The 11,002-nt window shown below is 34.7% G+C and overlaps 1 protein-coding gene across 3 annotated transcripts in view; it reads left to right on the plus strand.

The window, feature by feature from the left end:
• Window positions 1-11,002, plus strand: part of LOC106460426 (nose resistant to fluoxetine protein 6-like) — a 37,362-nt gene that overhangs the window by 24,693 nt on the left and 1,667 nt on the right. For all 3 annotated transcript variants that reach the window (XM_022387147.1, XM_022387148.1, XM_022387149.1), the window contains 6 exons: window positions 983-1,151; window positions 5,574-5,653; window positions 6,040-6,165; window positions 6,311-6,431; window positions 8,222-8,408; window positions 9,101-9,243. In XM_022387147.1, the coding sequence (XP_022242855.1) occupies window positions 983-1,151; window positions 5,574-5,653; window positions 6,040-6,165; window positions 6,311-6,431; window positions 8,222-8,408; window positions 9,101-9,243 (826 nt within the window). The remainder of the gene's footprint in view (window positions 1-982; window positions 1,152-5,573; window positions 5,654-6,039; window positions 6,166-6,310; window positions 6,432-8,221; window positions 8,409-9,100; window positions 9,244-11,002) is intronic.

Below are 11,002 nucleotides of genomic sequence, written 5' to 3' on the forward strand. Positions count from 1 at the left end.
AATTGATTCATTATTAATATATATATATGTGTGTATTCAGTTTTAACGGACTATTTAGTAACTTGATAAGTATATAAAGTATTTGTGCCTCTTTCTATAAATTCTTGCATACTTAAAAGGCTAATGTGATTACTTATAAACATTATTTGTTTTGGATGAATTATTTGTAAAAACAAAGTAACATTTCTGAGGTTATTTCATTTTCTACAACCTAAATATGCAATAATTTTGAATAGTATTTTTGTTTATACATTGTTGACAGTAAAACAAAGACATATACCTATTATTATTATTATTACTGATTCTCTAAGAAATCGCCAGCATGTGAGAGGACGTGGAATGGTGGTAAGTGTGCTCTGTATATCCGAAGATTCATGGTTCATGGTCCGTTGCCGCAAAAAAAAACGCGCTCCCCATTTTTAGGCCATGGATGAACTAAAAGAGTGATGGCCAAATCCCATTATTCAGTCAAACATGAGTAGCTCAAGAGTTGGCGGTGGGTGCTGTTCACTAGTCTTCCCTCTAGTCTATCAGTTAAAAAATGTGTGCAGTAATTTTCTGCGAAGATTATAAAAACACAAAGATTCAGGACGAATTATTGTTTTTTTTTGTTTCGGTTTGCAGAAGTTAAATTTAGTATTACAACTTTCTGTCTACTCAAAGAGGATATATGTGGTAAATTAAGACCGCGCGTTTTTCAAACGTTTTGATTTCAAAGCTGGTTTTATGAATTATCAAAACAAGTAAAGATTCGATCACCAGATTTTGTTGTTAGTTCTAGTAAAGGGCACAGTGTTTTATTTTTATAAACACGAATAAAAGTTTTGTTTATCTGCGTTTTTGGTAACTGCGAAAAAACAAAAAAAAACAGATAGAATTGATATTTGACTTGCAAGCTGCACTTTTTTTAAACATTTTGTTTCACAAATAAATTGTTTTTAACCCTACTTTATCTATTTATTCACTTACTTGTCATTTTCAGTTTGACCCCAACTCTTCTGATGATCTCATCTTTAGTCCTGCTTCTCCCTCTGCTCGGTTCCGGGCCTATTTGGCACGAGACACTGGATCCCCTGGTGGAGGGATGTAGAAACTGGTGGTGGACAAATGTACTTCTTCTAAATAATTTTATAGGGGAAGTGCATCAGAAGGTAGGATTTTTCCTTGATTTAACTATACATGATTAATAAACACGTCCATCAGTTGAATGAGTATCGTGCGAGTTTTACTTTATTCACTGGAGATTGAAATTGTCCAATGAATTACGAGTAAAAACATCTCAAATTCTCTCTTGTGTTGAATAATTTAAGTTAACTCATCAGAAACACTCGTAGAATTTAAAGAAGGTATCTTGAGTAACGTTTGTAGCTTTGTACAACCTGTGGCTCCACAGCAACATTGGAGTCTTTAGACTAAAACCAAAAAAAATATTTGCGTATTTCGACTAAATCGAAACGAATTTTGCTTGTGGAGAAACAGAAGCAAAAATAAAAAATAAAATAAAAACGCTTATTTGATTTAGGAGTTTGTTCGTGAACATGAATACCCAATAGGAGCGCGTCGCCCTCCGGTGGGACAGCGGTAAGTCTATGTACTTACAACGCTTAAATTCGGGGTTCGATTCCCAGTGGTGGACATTACTATTATTGTAGCTCTTGTTTTTTTTTAAAAAATTCAAAACTGTTATTTAGACTATAAGGTTTGTCGCATAAAAAATATACTGATCTTGGGCTCGCCCATCCAGTCTTGAAGTTTAAATGTTGATAAACTTCAGAATTCCTCATCGGGTGGTTCACGGAAGCATAAAAGAATTAATATGTCCAGCCAATTCCAGAATTAAGTAAATGGATTCTGACCTCGACTGTTACTTGATGTGCCATAAGAGCTACTTATCTGGTCTGGAGAATAGGTTTTTACACTGGACCTGTTTCTGCTCTGTAGAAATCAAGTTTCCTCATTCGCTTTTTTTTTTAATGACACATTTATTTACGTTAGATGCAATGAAATATAAGCTACACGATTATGATATCAATTAAGCCTAACCAACAAAAACAATTGGTGGTAATTTCCTTGTAAACCTGCTTCCTGTAGCCATTCGATAGTATCATTTAAATATATTTTGTCAGTATAACCTGCTACTATATACTAGAAGTTATCTCAATATTAGCAAAAGGCTGAATTTGCCAAAAATATATAGGGCGTGGAGTCCAGGAATGTAATTAATAAAAGAAAAGAAAACTTTATGCATAAGAAACTTTGAAGGATTTTTTGATTTCGTTATATTTCCTTTTAGGTCAGAAAATAAAAATAAAACATAAAATAATTCAAATAATGTTTCTTGTAGAACACACGTGGTAGGTTGATAGTGAAACATGTATATCTGGTTCATGACGACGAGGAACCCACTTGAAGTAAGTATATCTAATAGATACGGTTGATATGAGCATTAAAACTATTATTTACAACACAACGCAAACAAGAACGTTTCGACCTCCTTAGCTGATCATGAGGTTAAGAACGACTTTTGAAAAAGTGACCTCTATTGATCACGTGTCGTTGTAACGGCAGTAATGATAAGTAATTATTTCCATTAAATGTGTTCACATATGATATTAAACCGTTAACGTACCATATATAACAGATTAAATATATACAACGCCTCCTATAATCTTATACCTATCATCACTGTTGTCCCCACGACACGTGATCAATAACGGTCATTTTTTCAAAAGTCATTCTTAACCTGACGATGACCTAAGGAGGTTGAGACGTTATTTGTTTTGTGTTTTAAATAAAAGTTTTTAATACCCATAATAGCCGTCTCTATTGTATATATATATCTGATCCGTTGGTAACGATGACAATGAAACGGGGTTCCTCTATTTCACACGCTTCATTTTCTCTTGATCAAAGGTTATGTGGCTGCTGGGCAGTGGGCTTCATCATTCATTCACTCACTGCATGGTTGAGTTTTATTAAAATAACACAAACACGGTAATTCCAGACGAAAACAAAATGTAAGTACAGAATATTAAACCTCACAAACTCCCCCTATTTAAAATATAGCTACAGTTGCACACATTATCATCGACTTGTCCACCGGCGGGACAGCGGTAAGTTTATGAACTTCCAAAGCTAAAATATGGGGTTCGATTCCCCGCGGTGGACACAGCAGATAGCCCAATGTGACTTTTCTCTAAACCAATCAAAACATCTTCGATCTACCTGGACCAATGACGGGTAATATCCCCTAAAAGTACAGTTTTCTAACGTTTGTGCCAAGATAAACTTATGATTTAGAATTTTTTGTCATCCCTATGTAAGCTCGAAAAAAATGACCAACTTGTAATTTAAAAAACAAACAAAAATAATAAATTATTCATAACATGTTTAATAACACCTCGTGCAAAAGCCCCCCCCCCAAGTGGCACAGCGGTATATCTGCGGACTTACAACGCTAGAATCCGGGTTTCGATACCCGTGGTGGTCAGAGCACAGATAGCCCATTGTGTAGCTTTGTGCTTAATTACAAACAAACGAACTGATGCAAAAATAATGTTGATCTGTTTTTAAAAAAAATATTATACTAAAATCACACCCTTTTCTACAAAACGGCCGTATATATGTGTGTGTGTGTTTTGACGAAAAAATGCTCAAAACAACGTATACAGACCACAATAACAACTCGTACATGTTTGTCCGATCGTACGCTACCTTTTCTGTTACTACTCGGACATTTACTCAATAACTACTCCATGCATGTAGACAATAACATCAGTATAGAACAGTATGTAAATATTTTGGCCAAGAATGTATTACGTAAGTGGTTTCGTTTATATATAATGTATGTATAATATAACACGAGTTTTAAGCTACAGGAGTCTAGAAAACGTTGAAACTCTGGTATTAACCAAATACACACTTGACTGCTTACAACTTTGTTCATTGCCTTCTGCAATAAATACTCTTAAGGATTAAGAAATAACCGTGTTAAATACTTCGTTGTGCCATTAAGAAGACGCAAAGGGATGCTCATTGAGAAGTCCAATACTAGAGTCGCTATATGTTGCCTAACGCGCTTCGTACTTTCAGCTACAGAGGCATTATAAAAGTGACAGTCAGTCTATTTGTTTGGTTAAAGAGTAACTGTCTAGGCCATGGATGTTTTTTCCTCTGGTCAGCAGCTCAAAACTGGAGATGACAATGCTCGAACCTCGCGTCTCAGACTTAGCCGTTTAACTCTTGTGCTGCATAAAGTGCCGTTCAGACACAGTTGAGTTTAGGCTTTGACACATTCGTAGAAACGAAAATGATTGTGTTTAGAAGTTTCATAACAACACAAATGTTCGATATATGGGTCAACAAATCATATAAAGGCACATTAGTCGTTCAGACACAGTTGAGTTTAGGCTTTGACACATTCGTAGAAACGAAAATAATTGTGTTTAGGAGTTTCATAACAACACAAATGTTCGATATATGGGTCAAATAAATCATATAAAGGCACATTAGTCGTTCAGACACAGTTGAGTTTAGGCTTTGACACATTCGTAGAAACGAAAATAATTGTGTTTAGAAGTTTCATAACAACACAAATGTTCGATATATGGGTCAAACAAATCATATAAAGGCACATTAGTTTATACTTCCATTATTTTTATAGTCTAACAGATCGATTTCTTGAAAAGTTTTTTTTGGTGTACAAAACATGAAGATAGCTTTTATATGCGGAAACAACTGTTAGCTGAGTTCTTGTTCAGATCTTAAAATATAACGTTGATAAACGGAAACATCGGCACATGTAGAGATGAAGATCTTGAAAGTCGAGTTGTTCAAAACTTGAAAATAGCGTTGATAACTGATTTATTTCTTTTCCAAAATTCATACAGTAAGATATATTTTATTTAGTTTCGATATATATTTTTAATTTTAGAAAGTTTATTTGTTTCTTTACAGTCAAAGCTGTATAATGATATGAAACCTTGAATTTTAGCGTTATAAGCCCTCAAGCTTACCATTGAATCACCGGGGAAGAATATATTTTTTTATTAGTTTGAAATCAATAATCTTATTTTTATATATTTTGACTTGTACAGATGTTAAAATTTATCTTTTAGCTATTCTGATATCCTCTGATGATTCAGCGATAAGTTTATGTACTTACAACATTAAAATTTAGGGTTAGATTTCCCGCAGTGGACAAAACGCAGATAATCTATTGTGTAGTTTTGCGCTAAAAAAAAAAAAGAACAGCAATAATAGACATATTTCCTGCTATAGATATAGAACGTTACTTTTAGATATTTTGAGTGTTACAGATTTATATTTTTTTGTTTTAGTGCATGGGGTATTCGTGGTATCTCTGGTTACTTTTAGATATTTTGAGTGTTACAGATTTATAATTTTTGTTTGTTTTAGTGCATGGGGTATTCGTGGTATCTCTGGTTACTTTTAGATATTTTGAGTGTTACAGATTTATATATTTTTTGTTTTAGTGCATGGGGTATTCGTGGTATCTCTGGTTACTTTTAGATATTTTGAGTGTTACAGATTTATAATTTTTTTTGTTTTAGTGCATGGGGTATTCGTGGTATCTCTGCTGTGACATGCAACTGTTCCTGCTCTCAATTTTCGTGATAATTCCCCTACTCAAGTACGCAGAAACTTTATTATTTAAACTGTATTTTATCAGTGTTAGATAAATAAAATAAATATATCTTATAATCTTTACAATATTTAACTGAATTAATGAATCTTGATATATTTTCATCTTCTGTTTTATGATTGTCGAAAGCAAGCTTATTTCACGAGTTTGTTATTTGTAAGTCCGAAAATATATAATCTGTAAAGCCAAACGATAAAAATATGATATATACTGAATGGCCACTACTGCGTTTCTCGTTCCATTTTCTATATACTTTCAATCAAGAAATATTGAGAATAAAATAAAACAGGAAAATGTTTTCATTAAAAGAACGACTGTTATTTTTAGGCTTAATATAACCGTTATTCAATATAAACGTATGGTATATTTTGCAGGGACAAACTCGTCATTGGAGTCTGTGTAAACGTCGGTCTCATCTTGTTATCAATATTGTCCATAGCTCTGATAACGTATTTTAAAGACTTTCCACCAGTACAGCTGCTTATAAATCCTGACCTGAGGTAATGTTCCAAAATCACCAAATAGGCTAATTAATAAAGTGTTGTGAAAAGTTAAATATGAACCTTTATATTTTCTAAGTACAGTGAATTTGTTAAGAGCGAAAAACGGACATATTAATATACAGATATATCTTGTGTCACACAGCCAGCAGGATGAAATTGTGCAAGTCCTATATTCCAAACCGTACACACACCTCGGTCCTTATGCCATTGGTATGCTACTTGGCTACGTTTACTGGAAAAGGCGCCACCTGGTGTTCCCAAAGGTAAGGTTCATAGTTTGAGAATTGGGTACTTTAAACATGCTACAAGCAATAGATAGAAATAAGTGGTTAAGGCGCTCGACTCGCAATCTGAGGGTCGCGGGTTCGAATCCCCGTCACACCAAACATGCTCGCTCTTTTAGCCGTGGGAGCGTTATAACGTGACGATCAATCCCATTATTCGTTGGTAAAAGAGTAGCCCAAGAGTTGGCGGTGGGTGGTGATGACTAGCTGCCTTCCCTCTAGTCTTACACTGCTAAATTAGGGACGACTAGCGCAGATAGCCCTCGTGTAGCTTTGCGCGAAATTCAAAACAAACAAACAAACAAAGATAGAAATAAAATATGTTTTATAAAAACGTCCAGTTTAATAATATACCAATTCTTGTCAGTTTTATGAAGTCCTCAAACATTAATAAATGCACAACTAAATGATTAAAAAATATGCATATATGTTTGTTGTTGTTGTTTTTCTGAGAAGATGACTTACGTGGGTATGATAGAGGAATAATAACACATTGCTTTAGTGCAGATAAGATTTTTATATTTCAAATTACATCATTGATGAAGAATCGCATATTTATGCAAGATTTCTATGGGAGACTGACCCTCTGGTGTTTCAAACCTGAACGACATTTTATGTAACAAACGATAAACGGTATACAAAGAGACTCCTAAATTAAAACTGCTGACCGCAGGGAGGTTAATTATTCAGCAGCACCCGTCGCCTACACGGTTACTCTAACTGAAAATAGCGGGGTTGACAATCACTTTTTCTAACTCAACCACAACTAAAAGCGTGGAATGTGTTCAGCGGCACATCTAGACCTCGAACCTTCTGATATGCACATTAACCACTAAGACCATGCCCGGTTTTCACTGCCTGGGTCCTCCGGTGGATCAGCGGTAAGTTTACGAACTTATAACGCTAAAACCCAGGGGGTCGATTCTCTGCATTGGACACAGCAGATAGCCCAATGTGGCTTTGCTCTAAAACAAACAGAATCACTGCCTGAAATTCACTGGTTGTTTGCCTTTTTAGAGTAAAAAACAACAACAACAAAACACTCTGTCTAGTGGTTCCAAGTTTTTATTATACCATACACAGTTAGGCTATAGAAGAGCACGTGATTAAAAACAATACAGTGTAATTTTTTCCCAAGGTATTATCCAATAAAACAAACATAATCACGTATAACATAATAAAACATAATAACGCTAAAACCCAGGGGGTCGATTCTCTGCAGTGGACACAGCAGATAGCCCAATGTGGCTTTGCTCTAAAACAAACAGATTCACTGCCTGAAATTCATTGGTTGTTTGCCTTTTTAGATCAGTGGACACAGCAGATAGCCCAATGTGGCTTTGCTCTAAAACAAACAGATTCACTGCCTGAAATTCACTGGTTGTTTACCTTTTTTAGAGTAATCACGTATACGTTTATTTGTGCTACGTTATTGTCCCTAATAAGTCATCATGTAATAAGGCAGCCGATTTCCAAAATAAATACTAGAACATAGCACACTAAAATTGTCTTTATCTAAAATAAGAATAAAACTACGAGTATAAGTGTTTGTTTATTTGTAGTTAAGCACAAAGCTATACGATGGGCTATCTGTGCTGTACCCACCACGGGTATGAAAACCCGGATTTTAGCGTTAAAAGCCTTTAGTGGGAGTATGATTTATATGAGTATGATATTCCAACTTTCCCTAGATCTCCTCGTGTTTTGTTAAAACGTTACTGATATTCATTCAGCATTTTTTCTCTCTTTATATGTAAATATTTTTACAGTACGTTTTGGTGTTGGGATGGCTGCTGGCAACTGCTTGTAATATGGCTGTTGTATACGGAGTTTACCCCTGGAACAATGGAACCACACCTACCTTACCTATAACTATATTATATGCTGCAACACATCGTATAGCCTGGACGTTAGGGGTTGCCTGGGTAACAATGGTCTGCATTACTGGACAAGGAGGTAGGTGATGTGACATATATGGATACATATTAATATATAACAAGTCGTCTATTGTAGTACATAATTGCATAGATGTGTAATGTAGTCCAAGTGTAAGTAACTAATAAGGTTTATCTTTATATGGCCCATGAGAGTACTATGTGTTTAGTAATGTACGATACACGTGTTCCCAAGTGTAAGTAACTAATAAGGTTTATATTTATATGGCCCATGAGAGTACTATGTGTTTAGTAATGTACGATACACGTGTTCCCAAGTGTAAGTAACTAATAAGGTTTATCTTTATATGGCCCATGAGAGTACTATGTGTTTAGTAATGTACGATACACGTGTTCATAAGTAGACTGTTACAGAGTAAATACATTCAATTTAGAACGTTTAAAAGAAGTCTTGGCGTAAAGATAAATAGTACACACGTCACAACGTTGAAATAACGAACTAAAATTGAATTATATACGTAATTAAAAAGACAGGATACATTTTTTATTTTACTTTAGATAGTAAATGATATATTGTTATTTTCATATTCAGAAATGAACAAAGAAAATGTTTAATTTTTTAAGAAACATGACAACACATTTTAATTTATTCTTAAATAAATGTTGAAATATTGCAACGCCATTTATAAAAAATGTTAAAGAAATACCGTATCAAATATCATCCAACATGTAACCCCCCTTTTTTAATTTTAGGTATCGTCAACAAGATTCTTTCTTGGAAGTGCTTAATTCCATTGAGTAGAGTAACATTGGAAGTCTACCTACTTCACCCATTGTTACAGTGGTTGTACATGGCTTCACTCCACGACAAGGTTTATACCAGCCATTATACTGCTGTAAGTGTCAGTAAGGTGATCACGTAGCAAACAAGTTAACATTTTATGTGTTTTATAAGTGAAACACTGTTTCAACTTTGGGAGACAAGGTTCTTTGATGTTTTATGCTTTATCACGATTTCAGCCGGACTCTAGCATTTCCCCTGAAATGTTCTTCTTCGGTGCAACGTATTCGTGGTTGTGGACCTATATGGACCACGTACAGAACTTGCCAATAAGTAAATAAAGAAAATTAAAACAAAGGATGCAATATTACCATTATCTAGTGGATGATCATTATCTACTGGGTGACCATTATTTAGTGGATGACCATTATTTAGTGGATAACCGTTATCTAGCGGATGACCATTATCTACTGGGTGACCGTTATCTACTGGATGGTCATTATCTACTGGGTGACCATTATTTAGTGGATGACCGTTATCTAGTGGATAACCATTATCTAGCGGATGACCATTATCTACTGGGTGACCGTAATCTAGTGGATGACCATTATTTAGTGGATGACCGTTATCTAGTGGATGACCATTATCTACTGGGTGACCATTATCTAGTGGATGACCATTATCTACTGGGTGACCATTATTTAGTGGATGACCGTTATCTAGTGGATGACCGTTATCTACTAGATGACCATTATCTACTAGATGACCATTATCTACTGGATGACCATTATCTAGTGGATGACCTAGATTAATGACTTAATACAATTAAATAGAGATTTGTGTCCAAGAAAATGAAGAACACTTGGAAAACATTTAAAGTGATTTCAAGTGGTTTTCTCTTAACAAAGAAGTTAAAGAAAATGCTAAGTGAACGTGAGTGAAATAATGGTGATTTTTAGTGTAAACAAGACACGAAAGAAAATTATTCAAAATAAAACATTACGTATTTGTTTGGGAACCATAATATGTATTCGTTCCTCTGTTTTACAAAATTTCAGATCGTAAACCCCCCTCGTTCCTCTGTTTTACAAATTTTCAGATCGAAAACCCCCCTCGTTCCTCTGTTTTTCCAATTTTCAGATCGAAAACCTCCTCGTTCCTCTGTTTTACAGATTTTCAGATCGAAAACCCCCTCGTTCCTCTGTTTTTCAAATTTTCAGATCGAAAACCTCCTCGTTCCTCTGTTTTACAAATTTTCAGATCGAAAACCCCCTTGACTCTAATGCGACATATTGGACAATTCAGTGTGGATTTAAGTTTGTCCAACGTTCTGATATTTGAATTATTTCATTCCTTGGAAATTTCGCCTAATTTTATCAATACAGGCAGGAATCTACTATTAGTGTTAACTCAAACCTTGTACTGTTCTAAAGAATTAACAACAAGATGTGGTTATTACAAGACCACAACTTCGTGTATGTCGCTCGAATTATACTCTGTTGGCTTCACCATATTATTCTTTCTGCACAAATTCTCTAGAAACTGGTCAACATATCAAATTTCGTTTCCAGATCACGTATAAAAGGGTTGTATCATAAATAACGCATCTATGGCCCAAATTTCAATCAATGAAAGCACACTGTAACGACAAACAAGTATAAGATCCCAACAACGTACCGGAGACAGTTCTAATAAGACAAATGTTCTTAAGACAAGCATCAACTAAAGAGATAATATATTATTTCCAAGAGATATTCATACGTTGGGTTTAGTTACCTTTGACCTTTGACCTCGTGGAGATAGTCGATTTGTATTTTTGCGGGTGTCTCTTCACTTATTGTTATGCTCTTTATATATATATGCCTGTCTAGCTA

The sequence above is a fragment of the Limulus polyphemus genome, unplaced genomic scaffold, assembly GCF_000517525.1.
Source record: "Limulus polyphemus unplaced genomic scaffold, Limulus_polyphemus-2.1.2 Scaffold768, whole genome shotgun sequence".
Taxonomy (NCBI): Eukaryota; Metazoa; Arthropoda; class Merostomata; order Xiphosura; family Limulidae; genus Limulus; species Limulus polyphemus.